Raw genomic sequence first — 22563 nt, 5'->3', positions numbered from 1 at the left:
GTCCAACAAAACATACTGTCGAAACGCTCAAAACGCTCATTCCAGATCCCTTAAGGTTAATTTTAAATACTTTTGAATAGGAAAATGTTTGAAACAAATAATTAAAAAAAATCCAGAAAAAATTGTGCAAAAATGTTTCGTCAGCTGTCAAGCAACTGTTGCCAAGCTAAGTGATTGGCAGGCAATGGTTTATCAAGGAGAGTGATTGGCAGCATAGGATTATCATAAATGCCCTGCATAAATGAAATCTGCATGATGATCCTGTGCGCATGCGTTGTAAGACCTATAATACACTCGTCTCAACTTTATATATTCTTGATTTTCAGAAGGTTTATAGCCCGTTGTGTCAAACTTCAAAACACGGCATCAAAACAAAATATTCAATTACCTGCTACGACTAGGGGTTTTGCGTTGTAGCTTACGTTAACAATAACAATAATCCTGAACAAATCAGCTTCAATAGAGAATATCAACATCCATACCACGGAATGCCAATTTTATTTTATATTTTGTTTATTTTTGTGGGAATCGGAGAATCTGGAACTTGCTCGTTGAAAAAATTACTGAACCCCTTTCGGATCGGAAGACTGACAAGACTTCAACCCTCCCTGTTTAATTTAAGATCTGTAATAATATACAGTGTACAGATGCTATCATTGACTCACTGTCAGTCTAAACACCCGGAAGAGGCGAGAGCACTGTTTGAAAGCTCCATATGAAAAACTTTCGTGCATCTGCCTAATTACTAAGTTTACACACTTCTTATACACGGCAATTCAGCTGTTTATTTCCCACTGGCTTTTCTGGCTTTGGTCAGTGTGTGTTTACGGTTTATAAAACGTATACAAACGCTCCAAGCTCGGGATATGAAAGTTAAAAGCCTATTTGAAAACAAAAACCTTACTTCAAAAATTTCTTTGACTACGAAAAACCAGCGATCTTTCATCAAAATTCTAAATCTTGGCTCAAATTGTAGCATGATTCAGAGGGTACACATAAATGTTCATGCTTTTAGGTTTTCAAGATGCCCGTGGTTTTCATCCAAAATAACAAAATAATAACATATTACCAAAATGTTTTTGATGTGCAGGGAAATTCCAAACAAATGAAATCGATCAGCCATGACGAGAGAACAATGGAGAGCACAACTGCTACTGGTTTTTCCATGATTGTCGAATACACAGCCGTGCAGCAAAAATGTTGCTCTTCGTGCTACAACTTTTCTGCTATTGTGGCCAAACCTTTTCATATGTATCTCGAAAATTAATTAGAGTACCCCCGCAGATGGAAACATATGTTAATTTTTTTATTGATTTGCAATCGTGTGATGGCATGTTTACATTCAATTTGTTGTTAAAAAGACCTCAAATAGCGCACAGAAAAGGGTAATTTTTGCGTGTGTTTCAAGGGATTGTAATGGAACGAGTCTTGAAGCTACATAATAAAGGTTCAATTAATCAACAGACTTACAAAATGAACTACACTTAGCTGTGGTCTAAGACCACGAACACAGCCGTGGTGTGTCCCGGGGGTGTGTCCCCTTCATGACTTTTGTCCCCAAAACCTCTGAACACCCCATAGACATTGGCTAATGTTAATGTATGTGTACACGTGGCATCACTCTGCTATATTATTTGTGTCAGGAGAGGCATTTTGAAAGAATTTGAAAGTGACCCCTTTAACCCAAAATTTAAAAAAAAAAATACCACATATACACTGCGTAACAACAATTCATATGTTGACATATCGTTATTGTGCTATATTTGTTCTTGGCTGGTAAAATTTTTAAGGTATTTGGTTTTATACTGGAAGTGACCCCTTAATGACCTTTGACCCAATTACAAAATACGACATAATTTATATACCACGTACAATCAATTCATGTGTGAACATACCGTCACTGTGCTGTTTTTCTAATACAATTTTTGAAGATATTTGGTTTTACATCGGAAGTGACCCCTTAATGACCTTTGACCCCAAACATGTGCATGATCTATAAACACTGGGTAATAGCAATGCATGTTTGTAAGTTTCGTCACTGTCTTTCGTAATTTGTGGGAGAAGATGTATTTTGAAAGTATTTCGTTTCATACCAGAAGTGACCCCTTAATGACTTTTGACCAAAAATAAAAAAATGCCACATATACATTGTTAACCGCAATTCATGTGTGAACATACCGTTACTGTGCTTTGTTTTTTAGACAATTTTTGAAAGGATATGGTCTTACACAGGAATTGACCCTTTAATGACATTTGAACCCAAACCTGTGTAGGATTTATATACACCGAAACATTTTTACTCTTATTATCTATTCCAGCTCCAGTGACACCTCATTAATTTCCCTGGACCTTTGGATGCATTGAAATAGGTATTGGCATTTTACGTTGAAAAATCAATATAACAGAGCTGCAGTGCTAGTTTTCACGCCCGCCCCTCCAGTGACCAGTTGCCTATAATCCCACAAAGGAAAATATGCATGAGGCTGTGCAAGAGGCTCTTACCTTACGGCTATCGACTTTGTAATCTGAAATTCCTTTTGATCTCCTGAAACAAAACAAAACCTTCATTGTAAACGGTATAAGGCCATTTTACACTTCTGGTTTAGGTTAGATCAATATGATCAGTTAAAGTGCGACATGAATACGATTCCAACACTTGTGTTTAAGTGATTTCATGTATTAATTGGTTTAATTTACAATATTATAAGCAAAATATGAAGTATTATTCTTAACTTACCCCATACATAATTGAATACAGAGCCATTGAATACCCAATTTTCAAATCCAACAGAAAACCTGTAGCTGCATGGATCAACCAATACCCAAACAGATACTGATGCAGTGGATATGATTAAGTCCAGATCTAGGCAGCATTGTACACCCGTACACTTATCACCAATCACAGCACAAGAATCATGCACGCCTAGGGACAGCAGAATGTCAGGAGAACAGGCTGCCATATGTATAAATAACAAAAAAAGCAAGTTTGATTTTTATACTTTTTTTCATTCTCCATGAATATATCATATTTTTGATATGATTATACTCAAGCTGATCTTTATTAAAATATTCAGAGGAGTATTAGAACTAGCCAAACAATTTAGTTCCACATCCTTTAATTCAATCAAGCTAGAAACAGAGTAATAGATTCATGTCGTATATGTCGCTCGATTTAAATGTATTAGTTGTAAATTATTCAGAGCTTCCAAATTGTTAAAAGGCAAACCAATGGTCGCTACTTACCTGATGACACACCATTTATAGAACATGCCTTCCCTGATAATAATGATTGCAAGTCAAGATGTCTGAGAACTGCATCTACCGCAAAGATCCCACTTGTAGATCCTATTTCACTCAGAAAACCTGACACTGATCCGTCTCCTGTTACCAAGAAAACGTTAAAGTTATTAAACTGGGACGCTACCATTAATATAAGTTCAAAATACTATGTATATCTCCAATACAAAAGGTCAACATTTTCATTTTCGGCTTTTCCTCCAAGATACATACAGTTTAAGTTCATATCATTAGATTTATAAAGTTTACTTCGACTGTTAAATGTCAAAAATATTGATTTTTAATAGAAGGACATTCATCGTATTCAGAAACGTCGCTATCCGATCCCTTAAAAGACTAGCCAATTAGTTTGATCAGTATCTACCGGAGGCACTTTTTGTAACACGTCTGGGGAAGGAAAAGAATGTTCTAAACGTATTATTGCATGTTTTTGATATCAGCGTATAACTATGGGTCTTTTTTTATCCACGATTATGTCATTATGACGTCACGTAAGCGCACCCTCAATAAATATGGAAAAGCCATGTTGTTAAAAAAATGTAGACCAAACCGATTTGCCGCTAAAATGCAAACAAAATGCAAGTTGTGGCTCGATTTGGTACAAAGAAATCACTATTCTAATCTAAATACCAAGTTTGACATCAATATGCCTTAAAATAATTTCATAGCGACCAAAGAGATAAAGAATATGCTAAGGTTCCATTAACCCTCTCTCTTACACTTAGAAAATAACCACGGCTTATAATAAAAAACACAGAATTATTGATGGAAGCAAAACATTGTCAAATCAACGTCATGTTTGGATAATCTTATTACGTGATAGAGAAAATGTTTAATTACCAGGTAATTTAAATTCCGCATTTGTATCACAGATTGGGATTGGTAATTTGATTCCGTCCAATATGATTACTTCTACGCAGTCACCTTCAATGCAGATTCCAAGTCTGAGATCAATCTGGAAGACCTTCTCAGATGATAGCTTGTCAACACTCCACCTACAAAAGGAAAACATTCTAACACTTTTATTACATACAATATTTTTTGTTATGGCATTAAAATGGAATCCAGCAACTGTTAGGTGTAAAGGCCATACAAAGTAAGGGTAATGGCCATCCAAAGTAGGGTACTTTAAATAACTACTACTACTACTTTCAATTTGACAGGTGGCGGACACAGTTCCACATTGTTTTCTTAGCTGCTTGCACCCCTAATTTCACTAACATCGACAGATGAGATCTATGGATATAAATGGCACTTACATTACTTGCAAAATATCACTGATATTTTCCTTCCTTGTATCACCCATTTGATACCCAAACAGAGATATTTCAATTGACCACTTCTCAAATCCTACAGCAATTTCAAAGTTGCAGAAATCCAGGTTTGCCCAGGCAAAAATGTTTCTTTTTATGATTTTAAAATCAGCATTAGCGCAGCATCTGATACCCGAACAGGAATCAAGGACATCACATGATAGTAATGGTGACAACATGCCCATGGTAATGGAAGGACATCCTGTAAGTAACACGAAACAATTAAATAAGAGTAGTGGGCTTGCATGCAGCACATACACCAAAACATCCCCCACACACGCGCACACCCCCATCCCTACCCACACAAACAACCACCACTACTACACGTGTTTGTCAGAAAACGGGGACTCTGTTTTACACAAATAAACAAAAAAGTTGGACTTGAATTATCAACCGGGTACTGACTTTTATATCACCAATTACACTATACCGTTTTCCATCCAACGCGACGAGGTAGCTGTTTCGCGCGCGCATATATGCAGTTTCATTATGCGCGTGCGTGTGTACACCAGTGCTTTGAGAGAACACTAGCGATTTGAAGCTGCGTCCAATATAATGCGCACTGACGTCACTGCCACATGAGGGTGGGAAATTGGTTTAGTTCTATTTTTGAAAATCGTGTTCCAACCAGCATGTTTGCGTAAAAGTTGGCAACTATATAGCTTATTTAATGTTAGTTTTGTTATGCTGAACTCGAATCTGTTGTCTGACCCTCAAAAAGACCCCCAAATGACCCCATGGTATCTTATAAAGGGAAAATTAATTTGATTCCAATAACATTTCAAATATGTCAAATTATGCGTCTGGCTCCAGGGATCCCAGAAATGTAATGTTTGTGCGAATACGACCTAGTTAAGAAGTTATGGGGCACAAAAGGTCTAAGGTCGATTTGCTTGTTGTGTATGAGTCAGAAGTGAAAGTCTGACCTTCACATCGCAGTTCTTTTCCTGAATCCCTTGAACTTGAGGAACAGTTTGCATAATGTTTTTTGAACATCCGAGCAACTTACATTTTCACCCCCTGTACAACATTATATTAGGGCATAGTTTCTGAATAGAAAGTATAGCGATATTTAGAACGATTTATTACGATTGAATCTGGCGAATCTCAAATTTAAATCCTTAGGTTTACATGTAAATGAGTTGATTAATATGGACAATGAAAATATATAAATTTATATAATTACCACTTGTGACAGACCCAGGTAATCCAAGTTCACACTGCTCTTTGTTCAAAAGGTCCTGCAAAATATATTGGCTATGTAGTATAGTTATAGTTATATAGGAATTTAAAAAAATCATAATTTCATTTGTGAAATATTGAAATTCTACTTACGTGAAGACCAAGTTTCTCTAAAACAAGCTCTATTGCAGAATCGCCGATGTCTGCACCAAGCTCTTCCAAAAACCCTGCGAGTGTACCATTCCCTGGTAATGGATACATCGCTGGGTCAATCTCGCAGGCAGGTATTGGCAAGTGGATGCCTTTGAACACTGATATATCCATACAGGAGCCATCAATACACATGTTAAGTATAAGGTCAATCTTGAAAACGCCGATTTCCGGTAATTTATTGATCGAATAGCTGTAAGCATGAATTTAACATATATCAATGTCTTTAAAACAAAAGTAGATGTGTGGATCAATTGAAGTTCATGGGGTGTGTGGACGGGGTGGTTTGGTGTATGTTTGGTGCTTGTGTCCGTCTCTTTATGACAATTAAATAAGTTGTTGCTATTTTGGTTTTGTTTCGTTAGTGCGATACTGAAGTGATAAAAATCTACATTATTCTACACATTGTTATTTCATAGACCTTTAAGAATTTGAAAGTTTGAGTCGAAGACCAAAACTATACCTCATCGTTAGATAACTTCCGATGTTCATATATTTCCAGGTATTCCATGTGTAGGTAAACAGTGAGTTATTGACCCTCCAGTTTTCAAAGCCTATGGAGAACTGGTAGCCACACGGATCCAAACTAATAAATGCATGCAGCCACAACTCAGAAATCTTGAAGTCCATTTTTACACAACACTCGACCCCTAGACACTCTTTATCCAATACTGAACAAGTTATTGTGTTGACGTAGAAGGGGACGTTAATCGTTGGGCAACCTGCAAGGATATCATGAGGACATTCGTGTTTAATAAACACTGTTTACACAAGATAAACATTTAGACAATGATTTATTTCATGACACATTTCCAATATTTGTTTGCACTTTTGCTTTGAAGATTGAATATATCAACATTTCGTCATAACATTGTCAGGTTTCGTTTTGTACCAATAAAACTAACTTTGAAATAATTATATGACTGTTTACTAAGTGTTGTGTGAAAATGAAAGATGTCCATGAATGAGCCCAAATTGAAGACAAAAACTGCTCTTTTCAAAAGTCACAAAGTAGGCCTATGCTTGTCACAAAAGTTGATTCATGGTTTGTTACTAATGGCCAACCCATGTGGTTGAGTAAAATCCTCACCATATGAACATTTACTCTAACATGTATCGATTCTTGATCATTCAGCCATGCAAATCTCCTTCTTGGTGCAGAGTTCAGCACAGTGAGTTGTAAGATGGCTAGTCCCATTCCTTGTCCCAATACACCTTGAAGGCCTACTTTGTGACTTTGGGAAAGGACAGTTTTTGTCTTTAATTTGGGCTCATTCAGCCATGCAGTTATGGACACCTTTCATTTTCACACAACACATAGTAAACAGTCATATAATTATTTCTAAGTTAGTTTTATTAGTACAAAAAATTTTGTTATGATGTTATGACGAAATTTTGAGAGGGGGACTTATTTCGTGTGATGCATTTATATGACAAAATTGGAAAAATCGATTTACAGCATATGAAGTTCTAAAATATTATGTTAAGAATCATACTTGTGAGATCATTTTCCACAGAGCACTGGGTACCACCGACTATATCCTGGTTGAGAAAACGAAAACAGAAAATCGATATTGCAAAGTAAACAAAGTAACACAGGATATGGTTATATCAACATATGAAGGCAAAATGTTTTATAGAATTTATGCTTATATCAACATAATGATAACCGTTTGCAATAACTGTTAGTGTATTCCTATATTATACTACTCTAATGCAATTTCATAGGTGCTGGTGATAAACAATTTCTAAAAGTTTAAACTGACTTTCAACGCAACAAATTCAACAAACTTGAATTTTGAATGTGTGACATACATCTTTATCAGAAGTCCTATGATGTTGTGATGAACTTGCCCTTTTGTTGACCATTGGCGACATGTGTATGTTTGTAAGTTTGGCAGTTCTAGTCATAGTTTTAGATGTCACTCAAAATATGAAACTTCATAGAAAGAAGAGCTCGTCCAGCGCGGGCTTTTCGTATTATCTTGGCCTGGGAGTACCCCCGTTTAATGAGGGAGGTCATCCAAACTTCACGAAAAAGTCGCCACAGACTAGAATTGCCAACCTTATACAACGTCCTCAGTCGACCAAAAGTCACCAATTGTCAACAAATCAAGTCCATCACAACATCATATGACTTTTTCTGATGTGTGTCGTACATCGAAAGTCAAGGTTATTTGAATTTGTTGTGTTGAAAGTCAGTTTAAACTTCTTGACTTAAAAAAATGTTTTACTAGTGTTGTCCCCTTAATCATTATTGTTTAAACTTTAAAAACAATTACCTCCAAACCAAGATAGGCCAAGACTAGATTTATCGCCGTCCGTCCAACATTCTCACCAAGTACATCCAGAAAACCTTGTATTGTACCATCACCTGGTAACCTTGTGAAGTTCTTCATACAGAATGGTATAGGAAACTGTGTCTCACTCAGTAGGGGATAATCCATAATGACACCCCCAAAGTTAGTTTGAAAAGATAAGTCAACTTGATACACTTTTTCTGCATCTAATTTGTCTATATTGTAGCTGTAATTAAGTATGGATTTTATTATAATTTATATAGAATTCCTAAAGCTTGTAATTTGTAAGAGATAAGTCTCGGATGTTTCTTTCGCATTTGTCCTTCTTGAAAAACCACCCTAAAATTTTAGGTCAACCACTATGACCTTCCAATATTGAAACAATTTTACTATCTGGCTCGGTAATTATCGTGCACCTGTGACTTGGGAGGTGAGGGGGTAGGCCTTATGTTCCGCGCTAAAGGAATCTTGCTTTTTAGTTTTATTAGCAACAGACAAGATATCCTGTTGAATATAATGGGAAGTCTCCTTCTTATGTAATCATTACTGTAGACAGTTCTGCTCAACTAAAAGTGTGTCCAAGAGGTATATTGAACTCTTTTTTTTAATGTAAAAATGCGTTTAATGAATAATACAGTGTAAAGAGTTACAAACCTTACGGTGATAGCATTTCCAATAGAACTGATTTCTTCCGTACCCCAAGTGTGAGAAAAAAGTGATATATTACGGAACCATGTCCCTATTCCGATAGACAAACTATATTTACACGGGTCTACCAACCACCAGACTTGACTTGTGATGTGAGCGATTCGGAAATCCATGTTAAGACAACACTCTACACCCAAACACCAAGGATGTAATACACATGTTTCACTTCCAGGAATGGGTGGTAAGCTTACGTCCGTACAGCCTGAAAAGTATACATCATGGCAATACTGTTAAAAATATTGTGCACTTTCAAATTTTAAAAATCAATCGTTCATACCAGTTGGCAAGCACCAATATTTCTAAATCAGTATAATTGAAAATTTTTTGTCATACGATGACACATATATATACTAATAAACATAAATAGTGCGTATCGTGTGCGCCATAGCGCGACTGACTATCGGCACCCGTGTACACCGCCGTTATATCGCGCCGCCGTGACAAGATCGTGCTTTGAAGTTCTAAATAGATGTCTTCAATAACAAACGCACTAAGTGACCATGAAATGCCTTCATCACCACTTGCGTTATTAGTACATGAACCAAGTTTTATTCAAATTAGACAAAACCCTTACATTTATCCCATTTAACAAAAAAAGGTCAAACATACTTACATGTCTGCATGTGGCTGCTGGGCCTTTTGGGCATATTCTGATGACAACAGGACTAAACCCTCATCTAATGAAGGGTGGTAGGTAGGTCATACAATGTAGAGGGTGGGGGCCCAGTCAGCAATGCAATGCTGGACCAACATTGGTATTGACAGCAATGTTAGATTTTTCTATCCCATGATTACAGAAATTAAACCAAAATATCGTATTCTTTTCAGTTTGCAAATTTCTTAAAATCAATTTATTTAAATCGAATTATAAGTGTATACTACAGTATACAAATACAACATGTTTTGAGGGGAAGTAGTCAAAACTACTGGTCCCGAGGTGTTGGATGATTTGATAACTTCCCGACGCGTCAGCGGAGGGAAGTAGTCAAATCATCCAACACCGAGGGACCAGTAGTTTTGACTACTTTCCCGAAATAAAACATGTTGTATTTGTTTTACTATACCTCATAAATATTTTCACTATCACGGTAAAATCGTAAACAAAAGTCAAAACACACACAACAGTCAACGTGCCGGCCGGCATGGTATATAGGCCTAAGCTTAATATTTTGCTTACTTGATTTTATTGGGGGATTTTTGTTCAATCAATCTACATTTTAACCTATATTATTCGAATTTTCTTTTTACACTCCATAAATAACATTTTGTTTCATAAAACGTCAAATTCGCGTGTTATTATCCATCGGTAATCTCGGCAAAATAATTGCAGCAGACGCCATTTTCACGATTAACGCATCTGCAGAATCGCCGTTGTGTAGCATAATGCTACGTCTGAGGGAACGGTGACGCGCGGGGTCGAGACACAGTGTGGTAGTAGGGTGCGGAAGTTTTTACTACTTCCCCGCGTGCGCGTAATTGCACAGGCGTGAGGAAGTAGTCAAAATACCGTACTCGGACGCTGGCGTTATTAACCAATAAGATGTCTGGATTACCTAATTAATATTTATGAGGTATAGCAACACTAATTGTCCCTCCCATAGACATACCACCCTAGACCTATGAGTCGGGGTGACTACCCATCCCTGACCGTGGCAGTAGGTGAAGCCACGTATCCAAGGTGATTTTGGTCGGGTGGCCGGACGCGGAGAAATAAGCGTTCATGTCTGGAGAGAAAGACGCGCTCGTTTGCGTGATTGTTGTGCCATTATCGCTCGCGTCAAATGCAACATGTTCCATAGACGCGAACAAATCTGCTTGCTTGCGTCCGGGTATGCGTCTTTGTCAAAGTCGTTGCTAAGCAGTGTCGGCTTCACTACGCGAACCAAAGTCATTGGTCTAGGGTGGTATGTCTATGGTCCCGCCTGTATTTCTTTTGTTCAGTATCGCGGTGAGTGTGATACTCCTTTTGATGTAGTGTTTGATCAGCTACCATGTGTATGTTTGAATGGCTCCAAACTTATTTGAGAGCCGTACTTACTTTGTTGTGTTGCTCGAGATGGAAGGGTGCACTGGTCAGTGGAAATGAAATTCTGTAAAATGTAACCAGTTATAACATCCTTTAATATAAAATGTAATATATCTGTGGAGGAATATAATACCAACACTAGAAACTTAAATCAACTGTAAAGGGATTTTCAGTACTTCAGCTTATATTAGAGGATAAGTCTATAAAAATGTTATTAAAATACATTTTTGAAGGATGAATCAACAAAATAGTAAAAAAGAGCATTATAATGTCTTTGCAGTGCGCCACCAACTAGGAAAACATTCTACGTAACCACAGCGGCATTCGACATACATAAAATCGCCCTGTCCCATTTCCTAAATATAAAATTTAAAAAAAAAGTAATTTCAGTGGTGGGCCTCGAACCCACGCCGCAGCTACAAACAGAATCTCAAAGTCCAGCGCGCTAATACATTGGACCACATGAGTTGTTGGTAGCCAGATTGAATTTTAAACATATAGGTTATAGGCAACTCCAACTCGGGTATAGAATAGAAATACAACAATACGCCCAATACATAATATCGATTTTGACTGCATCGTGCATGGTATATCGGTCCGTGCAATGTATAGGGATCGAGTCTGCCATTTTCTTGTAGGCCTATAGCCCCCGGAGTATAGACGTTGGGTCCACCCCCAGTTTATTCAAGATTTTCACATAGAACCCCCAAGATGTTTTTAGAAAATGGAAGATTAAATTACCATAAAAACGATACAGTAATCTTTATCGGGATTCTATGTAAAAATTACATAGATTTTTCATCATTTTTTGAGCGTTCATTTTCAGTAAATTCCAAAAATATTTTGACGTTTATAAAATTGAAATAAAATGTTCCCCCTCCTAAATAACACCAACTGTACCACAATTGGGTATCACGAATCGTTCTACATGTTGTGCAGTTAATATTCATATATTCCTTTATACATAGAATGCTTCAGTTTTTACACAAAAAACATTTTAGCGAAAACCCGCCCACTCGGCTATTTTATAAAGATAATCAGACTTCCCTAGAACATGCAATAATTAGTATTAAAACCAAGTTGTTTTTACGCATTTTAAAAACACTTTGGCCCGATGGCGAAACCCGCTATGGAAACAAAGGGTCCCTGTATGTTTCAGGTCAAAATATGTAGGTCTTGAACGATGGTGCTCTTCAAAATTGGGAAATATATGAAAACATTCTTTTGGTCTCCAATCATAATACCTATACTTAGAGATGTTACAGCTTCATTTCTGATTTTGTTTTTAATACACGGCTTTCGGGTTAACCACTAACAGGCTATGTTAACACATCTATGCCACTAAGAAAGGTGCAAAAAAACTGAATTTGGATGCATTTAACGATTTTTTTGAATAAGCAAATCGCTGAATAGACCTTTACTTTGCAATACTTACTGAGAGTCCAAAGTATTCTAAAACCAGACGGATATCAGATTCTTCAGCGTTTTGCCCTACATCCTCCAAAAATTCATTGATAGTGTCGCCTCCTGGTAGAGTAAAGTTGCCATTGCATACAGGAATGGGTATGATTGTCTTATCCAATACCGTTAGGACTTTACATACTTCATCAATACAGAGTTCCACTGATAAATCTATCTCAAAGTCGTGTAACAATTTATTAATTGTATACCTGTGAAATAAAATCGTGTCAGTTTTTTCTCTAATAAGCATAAGGAATTAAATTAAGGGATGGGCGTTATAATAATATTTTTTAATAATTTATTTATTTATCTATAATAAACATAAACTGTCTGGGACATGTTAAGCGTTTGTCTCTTTTCAAGAAATGGCCTGTTAAGAAGGTCCGTACAGAGTTCACACACATTGGCAATAATGTTACAACATCCCCAAAATAGAAGCTTTTTTGAAAATAATATAATAGGAATATGCCTACTACATCCCGTATAACCCAGTCTATCCACTAACGTGCTCATATTATTAAAGCACTGCAAGTGACATGCTAATAGTATTGTTCACTTTAGTGCATTAATAGTGCCATATATGTTATTATTCAGTTTATTCCGTATACAAGAAAGTCTTTTCTATGGGTGTCCTCACATTCGTTGCTGTCGCTTCCTCGCTTCATAAAAGTATGAAATTGGAGACGGACTGTCTTTAACGGAACGAAACTTAATACAACAGAGCAGTGGCGGCGCCACGGGGGGGGGCATGGGGAATTCCCCCTCAGTCAGAACTCTTGCCCCCTGTTGCCCCCCAGTAAATACCAAAAATTATGAAAATGTTCACTTTTTACGGCATTTTTGGGCTAAATTTGTTGATTTTGCCACCCCCTCCGAAATTCACTTTGCCCCCTAATGCCCCCCCCCCCGAAAAAAATCCTGGCCCCGCCACTGCAACAGAGGCTCTATCACTTCACTATAGTGCTCAATATTAGCACCTTAAAAGAGAGACTGGGTTGATCACAAAATATTTACAATTGATATTCCGGTATGGACCTCTTAGCCTATAGAGCCAATTATTAAGATTTTTTGTTTCTACTGTTGGGGTTGTTTTATTGTTCTACTGTATCTTTACTAATCTCTATCCGAATGCTAAGCAACCCATCCCAGCCAAACTTGTTACTTTCAAATATGTTATATACCAATAGCTGTGCCATTTTACACTCTATGAAATATATACAAAGGCTAGATTTGTGGGATTGTGGTGGGGTTCTTCTTTGTCCAATGGACTGAAGGTCGCCCGTTCTGAATTTTTCCTATATCAGAGGGTGTGCTATGTTGTTTTTGGTTGATACCAATTCAGCCCTGACAAACAGTGTCATCATGTTGATCAATGGACTACTTCGGGGTCCTCTGATGCTACCTAATGATGACCTGAGTTTGGCATAAGTATACTGCGGCCAAAAAAGTATCCTTACACTTGGAAAAATAATCACAATTTCAAAACTGAATAAAATTGAGGTTAATTTGTTTTGTCAATAGATGCTCATCCTGCATAACGCAACTGGCTGCTTAGATCTCATCCTGCACATCATGACACCACATTGAATCCAATGTGACCTGAAGAAGTAAAGTTATAAGCAATTGAACAGACGAAGGTCCAGTTTTAAAAGTGACAAACTGGCCTATACGAGTGCACACCAGTAAATACAAGTCTCCTACACCCTGGGAGGAAAAAATCAGTGTTTCAAACGAGGAAACGTGCAACACGACTTAATTCAATACATTTAGGCATGGGAAATAGATTGTCTGTGTAAAATGAGCAGGATCCGACTTTTTATGACGATTTGGCTCAACTTTCAAATAGTGTTACATTTTAGAAACACCAAGCTATTTGTGAGGTGGCGTAAGCTGTATAGGCTATAGGCAGGGCCGGATTTATCATTTTGGGGGCCCTGGGCCAGGTCAAATTTTGGAGGCCCCAACACACCGTGAAGAAGGCATGTGCCCTCAAGTGGCCAAGTTTCTAGATTTTACTAGGACATTTGCGGGCGAAAAATGTCAAATTTAGACTATTTTAGCTGCATTTTGAGGCGAGTACCCTATTTTGGCCCAAAATATAGCAATTTTGGCTAAAATGGAAGATGAACACTGCACAGGGCAATTTTGGGGGCCCCATCTGGCCCTATGGTAAATCCGGCCCTGACTATAGGGTGATCTAGTCGGCATTTTTCTGGAAAAAATGCTGGACTCCGTATATAACTTCTAAAATGGATGTCTTCATCTGACCTTCGACTTGCAGAAAGTGTAAGTTTTGAAGAACTGAGTTGCTCTGGAGTCAAGAAATAGACGTTTTCCCGGAGCATGTTTGTACAGAAAGTCAATGGGGCTATTTACTGGTGTACACCCATACAAGGCGCAAAAAGATTGCAATAATTCCAACAAGCGCAACAATTTATGAGAACAGAGTTTCGTCAATGAAGCTTTATTTAAGCAGTTTTTATTGCGGTTTTTACTTCTCTGTACTTTTTATAACTCTCATTTCATTTGTCAGTTCTTTTGTTTCAGTTTTCTTTTGGTCCTTTTGTTTTAAATTAAAGGCACGCATATATTAGCCATTCGCCACTCTCAAAGCAGATGTCTAGTCCGTTGAGTTTTGAATAGGCCAGTTTGTCACTTTAAAACTGGACCTACGTCTAATCAAATGCTTGTAACTTTGCTTCTTGAAGTCACATTGGATTCTATTAAACAAATAAATTTACCCAAATATGGTTTAGTTTTAAAATTGGGATTTTTCTTCCAAGTGTAATTATACTTTTATGGCGCAGTATATTATAGTAAGGGAATTTGCAGCTTCAAGCTGACGCTAAAATTTAGGTATGTTTGAGGTGAATATATACAATCCATTCACATTATAGTGCCATCGCATTATGGCAGTAAGAAAACAATGTTGGCATTAGAATATATTTCCCACCTTAATTTGACAGCGTCATTTCCGAAGTTATGTTGGCGTTCCTCTCCCAGTCAAACGCAATCAATGTGATGTTACTGACCCACTTTCCAAAGCGCAATGATAGAACAAATTCACATGGGTCGAAGATAATAGCAGCACTTAAGTGAATCTTTGTCACTATAATATCCAGGGTTAAGCAGCAACTAATGCCTAAACATTTATCAGCTACGGTGCACACAAGAATGTCCGACAAGCTTGGTACCTGAATCAGTGGACAATCTGTAATATGCAGAACACTGAACTTGTTAATTGAATAAAAAATGCTTCATCGTAGCATCTCAAGATCACATTCAGAGGGAATAACATTACATGACAAAACGGTCAAGTAATGCATCTGCCGCCATGTCCATAATATGTCAAGAAGGTTTCAAAAACAATAAAACAAACAGACAAAAACACAAACTTACAATCTTGTGGATTATTTCATTCATATTTTAACTTATTACAAACACGTATTTTTTTTATTTTGTACTCGTTCTGACTTATTAGTACGTTTCAATAGCGATGTTTGATTTCTGTTAGCAACTTACCATTTTCCACTGGTATCAGAGGACTAAACTCACATTCAGAATTAAACACAAACTCCTTATTAAGAAACAAAACAAAACGAATGCGATGTAAATGGACTGATTTTGTCAGTTTGAATTAACTTCAAACACGTTTTTGTAATGATTAAATTCAAGTCTTAAAATATAAGATCTCTCGCAATTGAATGAAAATTGTATGTAAAATATTACAAATGTGTTGGCTGTCTCATGATGAATAAACTTTACCTCAAGTCCAAGTTTTCTAAGAACTGCCTGAATAGCTTCATCAGTTATTTGTTCTTTCAGGAAACCGGCAAAGCTGGCTATACTACCATTTCCTGGAAGTGTGATTGTAGCATTGGGATTGCAAAAGGGAATGGGAACAATAGTGCCATCCAGGATTTCCATAGAGGCGCATTCATCGTCAACACAGAATTCAAAGTCAATATCCAATGAAAAAGACTGAATGTCATCTAGTTTATCAATGGTATATCTATTTAAGAAAACAGTCGAGAATTAAAATATTTGACACCGTTACATCCATGATAATGAATACATAAGAAAAGTGGAGATACTTTCTAAGGCAATTTTTCTAAGGCAATGACTTAAAACCAACGTTATGATGTGTATAATATATAGCCGAGATCTTAATATAAATACTTACTCAATTGTCACAGCTTTACCAATATGAAACGTCTCTGGACTTCCCCAGCCATAAGTGAACATTGTTATAGTTTTGGTCCACGTGCCTAAACCTATATAGATTTCGAACTGACACGGATCTAGGATGAACCTGAATCCAGTGCTTAATGTAGCCACCTTGATGTCTAGCTCCACACAGCACTCAACACCGAGACATTTTTCGTGGTATGTGCAAACAAGAATCGGTGGTAGTTTCGGTAGACTTGCAGGCCAAGGGCAATCTAACAAATGCAAATTACCAAACCAAATCCGATACGAATTAAAGTCATAATGTACGATCTTATAATGTGAATTTGGTTAATTTTTTTCAAACCTGATTTTTTGGCATATTTGTAATGTTTACACATGTCACAACTTGCACCTAAATGGAATCAGCCAAATTTGTTGTGTTTGTAGGTAAAATTATGACTATAATGCGAATGATCAACTGTATCATGCAGACACATGCAGCTTGGACAGTTGGGAATTTTGAACATACCTTTGCTCCATCCATCCTGTACAATTTGGGGTCTCTCACATTCACCGATTCCAATATACTCCTGAGGCGAATATAAATTAATAAAAAAACATTTTTAAATGAAGCAAGACACAATTTGGGTTATTGTTAATCATTAGGTGTTTCAGTCTTAAGCTAAACTCTTACCGAAAGTCCAAGTATCGTAAGGGCTGCATCTATAGCTGCAGGGCCTGCGTTTTCACCAAGCTCATCGGCTAGATCTGATAGTGTGCCACCTGTATATGAACGAATATCACGTTTTCACAGCTTTAAGTCATTGTATAAGATTCCAGATTTTTTGGTTATTTTCTATTTATTAATGTTACACTGATTGTCGCAGCTAATAAATGCATGATGCCAGATAGGTATTCTTTATCTTATCAGTAATATTATTTATCGTGTAAGTGGTAAATTTGCGAACATAAACATGATAAAGGCATACCTAGAGAGAAGTTAGAATTGCACAATGGTATTGGGATCCTTGCTCCTGTCAAGATAGCTATAGAGGGCAGTAGACACGTATCATCATCAGGCAGACATACAGAAAATGCAAAGTCAACGATGAAAACTTTTTTGTCAATTAGCTTATCTATGATGACTGTAGCTTTAAGTGCTGAACCAATATTAATTGTCTGCGGATCACCTGTATGTAGTATTCAATATAAAGTAGATAGTCGTTAGTGTTGAAAACAAGATTACTATTGTATAGTATACAATGTATACCTCCATCATCACAACTCTGCTATCATACGGGCCAGGATATTGAAATCACCCATGGTTATATACTCTTAAATGAAGGCTGAAGAATAAAAGTTATTTCATGAAAATGTGAAATTTGGTTGTTTAGATATGTTGGTTAAAGCGAATACAGAGTTGGTACGTCGGAAACGATTAAAATTTGAAGCCGAAAGTATAGTAAGCATCATATTGTAGCTTTGGATAATCTCAATAAAAAGTTTTTAAGATACGGTTGTTCAACTGCTCACTCACAAAAAAATATTTTGTTCGTATTTGAGCTCCACGACAAGCTTTGGGACTTCAAAACAAAATAAAACATGTTTCATATGAGACGAAAACATCGGAGGGTTCAACAGACACACACATGTTATATTAAATATTTGCCAGATTTCGACTACTTTTAAGGGTAATTCGTAATTACGTACTTATTTTAAGCAGCGGGTGCATCTTGACGTGTAAATAAGATGAACTGTTTGTTTAATAACCTTGTATATACTAACAAAATACAAATATCGTGCATACGACTTATTTGACTTTAACTTATTAACCAATTAATACGACTTGAACCAACAAGTGCTCACCCGATCGAAGTCAACAACCCATGGAAAATGGTCAATATAAAGACTATTCTGACAATGTATCGGTTTTGTTGTGCAAAATACACGATACCCAGTAAAACTTGTGATGTGCCCTGAGTGATTTAATTTAATTTAACTTTGTTTGCAAGCTTAAGGTTGGTCTGAACCCTGGAATTATGGAAACTTTCGGGCCTCATAACTGCTAAATTGTTGGTCAAAAGTATATAAAAGTATACATATTTAGAATGGCAAAGACTTGATAAGTTCATCTGTGAGGTCAAATCTGTGAGGTCAAAATGAGCATTTTGGCCCAAAATCCAAAAAAAAACGGTTTTTTGGCCCACTTTTTTTTCGTGCAACGCAAAAAATAAATTCTTTTATTAATTTTTAAAAACTAGATAAAATGTTTAGGAGCCGTTTTATTAATTTTTTTTTTGAATTTCGACCAACTTCGAGAAATTTGCACTTAAAAAATGGTTAAAAATGCTGAATTATCAAAAAAAATCATAAAAAAGCCCGATTTTTAGCTGATTCAAACAGTGCATTTGTGTTGTGCATTCGTGTGAACTTGGGTAAAAGGTGACTTTGGCCTTGATTCAGTACGACTCGTAACAAACTGTATTATCTGCAAGCATTATATATTGATTAAATTATTTGAGCAGAAATAAAGCAATGTTATCATTTTCAGAAATAAGTCTGTAATGATTTCAACATAGATGTGGGCAATTTTTCTAATCAAAATTAACCTTTCTTTGCACACTGTTTCCGACGTACCAAAACTGTAACTACTTTAACCAACACAGCTTAAAAACCAAAAATCACATTGTGGGAAATTTCAATTAGGTGGCACGTAAGATAACAAAGATGTGTCGATGGAGGTAGAATTTTTGAATGACCCTCGTACATAACCCTTAGATTGCCTTTTTCGCGAATCGCTTAACGCGTGTATCGACCGGGTAGGAGATGCGGGTTATGAGTGACATACAGTATTAAAATCAAGATAAAGCATACACATATCAATTAAAAGAATACAGTATAAAAATAAAATAATAGAGTATTAGGTATATAAAAGTGATTGGCAAATTTGGCAACTCTATGACAGTGGTTGACATCGGTCATTACAAAATAAAATTGAGCAATAACAGAGAGATTTAAAAAGGTTAAGGTAAATTGTAGCATATCATTAATAAACTTTTTTTCACAGAGGTTCTGTTGTGACGACCTATTTCAATGGCAATTGGAGCACAGCCAGATCTGAATAAAGCACGCCCCCCCATTGCATTTCTTCATAAAAGTGTTGACATTTTTAGCTGTGCCAAACGTAGTGCACAGTTTAATACGAGCATTAGGATTTCGCCTATTATCGTTACAAATAGCCACCGGTTTTCAAGATTTTCTCAATTATGTTTGGTCTACAAAATGTTTTTAAAGGTTACGTTTTATGAATACAAAAAATGCAAAACACTTTATTTGTGCATTTTATTGTTAACAAGTTTACGGTAATCTGAAGTTTTTATTGTTCAACCACCGACAAATGAAAATCATATTAAAAAAGGAAAGTTTGCACACTTACCCCAATGATACTCAAACAAAGTAATGCTAACTGACCATTTGCCAAATCCAACCGATATTATAAATTCACATGGGTCAAGTATAAACCAAGCATTGGCCGAAATGGTCACGATATTTAGATCTACTTCCATACAACATCGTACGCCGAGGCAATGGTCATTTAATGCACAGGTGAGAGTACTTGCCAGAGACGGTAACATTGAGGAACAATCTGTCAAGATGTATATAAAGAAAGGAAATCATATTTTAGACACAGATATTATAAAGATTGGAGGCTCTCTATATGTTGGTCGTCTATGTGCTTCAAAGAGAAGTACAGGCTGAGTCAAAAAGAAGTAAACTCATGTTTGAGGGGCTGTAACTCGAGATCTGTAAGGAATCTGCTAAAAATGAAAATACCACTGTAAAGAGCAAATTCCACACGTCTAAATAAAAAACAGAATTGTTGCAATTGCTCACAGCAAACTCAAGTTATACTCATTTGAATTCAACCACCAATTTTTGTAGCTACACACGGTTTCACTTCCCAAGTAGGGGCCTACCTATTATATTGATTGGTAAGGCGCGATATCCAAATGCATATAAAGTTCTGTGGCAGGTGTGGTTTCGATCAGTAATTCCTACATGTTAAATGGCACTTTTCATTATGAATTTTACCTCATTGCACTACATTATAATAAAACGGGCTAAATGACAACATGACACCACAATTTACTGCACGGGTGCGCACGTAAGCAAAAGGTGTCTTTTCAACAATAAATCCTGTTAGAACTTTGCTGATTCATCGAAATTGAAATGAATTGTAGAATGGGTGGTTGAATTCAAATGAGTATAACTTGAGTTTGCTTTGAGCAATTGAATATATGAATACAAAAGCCACCCAAGTCCATACTTTGGCCAAATTGAGTTAAGCATGGGAAAGTGTTGCTATACATAGGCCTGTGTTATGTATGAAAGAACAACTCAAATTCATCCTCTGTGTCTATTGAGTATGTGCAAAATAGCATGTATGAAAGAATCAACCCAAGTCCATGATTTGAGTCTTTTAACACATTGATTGAAATCCAGTATGTATAAAAGTCCACTTGTAACACATTCATTGCTGGAGAGTGACTTTGGGTTTAATCAAGGAAAGTGTGTGGTTTAAATTACATTAGCAGAATGCTTATCAACATTATACATAAATGTGTGCTTTATTTTGTATTATCTTACTAGTGGTAATCTCATTCCAACATTATTGTCTTAGTATATGATTCAAAAAACCACCCAAGTCCAGAATTTAAAATGAACCCCACGAAGTCCCTGAAATGCTAATCGTCATACCTAATACAGTTCAACCCACCCATTTGCACGTACAACTTACCATAATTGACCAGGTAAATCTAACTGAAGGAATTTAAATGATACACAGGTTTTTTTTCTCAAAATCACTTCACATGGACTTGGGTGGGTTTTGGATTCATGTATTCAATTGCAACAATTCATTTTTTTATTTAGACGTGTAGAATTTGCACTTTCCAGTGGTATTTTTTTATTTTTAGCAGATTCTTTGCAGATCTTGAGTTACAGCCCCTCAAACATGAGTTTACTTCTTTTTGACTCAGCCTGTATATGTGAATCAGTCAATTTAAATAGCCAATAATGTGCTATTATAACATCGAAATCAAGATTTTGAGTACATGAAAGTACTCCTCCATCTGTCGATAAAGTGGATCATTGTTGAAAGCAACATCATTTATACGCAGGGATATACAAATTAAAGTCGGTGGACCTCGCTAATCAGAGATTTTCGGAGGACTGCATATATCAGTCATCAGAACATCAGAACATTGAGTGCAACAGAACTTTGTAATCAACAGAGAAGACTGCCGGTTAAGAGTTATATTTTATAAGTGTGATTATTTTGCATGTGCATTTGTTGTTCATGGGTACAATTGTATCAATCATATTTCATATTTCAAGATTCAGATTTTGTTAAGTTAATCAAACAGTGTGTTATTATTGTGTATTCGTATGAGAACTGGGAAAAGATGATTTTGGCCAATTATAAAGAACCAATGTCCCGCAAATGGTCATAGAAAGAACAGCAATTCGTTACAAACAAATTATCTTCATATACATGTATTTTATTTACGGTTGGGGAGAGTATTTTTCATTCTAAAATTAATTACTTTTACCTCCTTGGCTGTCCATTATAGCTTGTTGGTCGCATACTTCATCTAGTGATACTTTGTCGCTAAGTCCAATAAATTGAAGAAGGGCTTCTACAGCTTGTCTTGCCGCATTCATACCTACTTTGCTTATGAACTCTGAAGCTGAAAATCCACCTTAAACAATAACGGATTTGATTAAAGTTTCACATTTTCTAGTTAAATATGACCACAACGAGGAATAATGTAACTCTTTAAAGAAAATAATATTGCAAATTCCTAAAACAGTTTTAACACATTTCTGGGTAATT

The 22563-nt window shown here is 36.4% G+C and overlaps 1 protein-coding gene across 1 annotated transcript in view; it reads right to left on the bottom strand.

Moving 5' to 3' along the window:
• LOC140154778 (uncharacterized) overlaps nt 1–22563 on the bottom strand; it is a 134803-nt gene that overhangs the window by 69521 nt on the left and 42719 nt on the right. The window contains 22 exon segments of the mRNA XM_072177345.1: nt 2503–2545; nt 2738–2953; nt 3244–3381; nt 4138–4292; nt 4557–4812; nt 5797–5851; nt 5946–6195; nt 6466–6763; nt 7499–7544; nt 8285–8528; nt 8957–9212; nt 11049–11100; nt 12472–12706; nt 15462–15708; nt 16020–16074; nt 16263–16509; nt 16681–16939; nt 17197–17257; nt 17362–17450; nt 17657–17857; nt 20104–20313; nt 22280–22429. Of these exon segments, the coding sequence (XP_072033446.1) occupies nt 2503–2545; nt 2738–2953; nt 3244–3381; nt 4138–4292; nt 4557–4812; nt 5797–5851; nt 5946–6195; nt 6466–6763; nt 7499–7544; nt 8285–8528; nt 8957–9212; nt 11049–11100; nt 12472–12706; nt 15462–15708; nt 16020–16074; nt 16263–16509; nt 16681–16939; nt 17197–17257; nt 17362–17450; nt 17657–17857; nt 20104–20313; nt 22280–22429 (3763 nt within the window).

The sequence above is a fragment of the Amphiura filiformis genome, chromosome 6, assembly GCF_039555335.1.
Source record: "Amphiura filiformis chromosome 6, Afil_fr2py, whole genome shotgun sequence".
Taxonomy (NCBI): domain Eukaryota; kingdom Metazoa; phylum Echinodermata; class Ophiuroidea; order Amphilepidida; family Amphiuridae; genus Amphiura; species Amphiura filiformis.
This window is presented reverse-complemented; position numbering and strand designations above follow the sequence as displayed.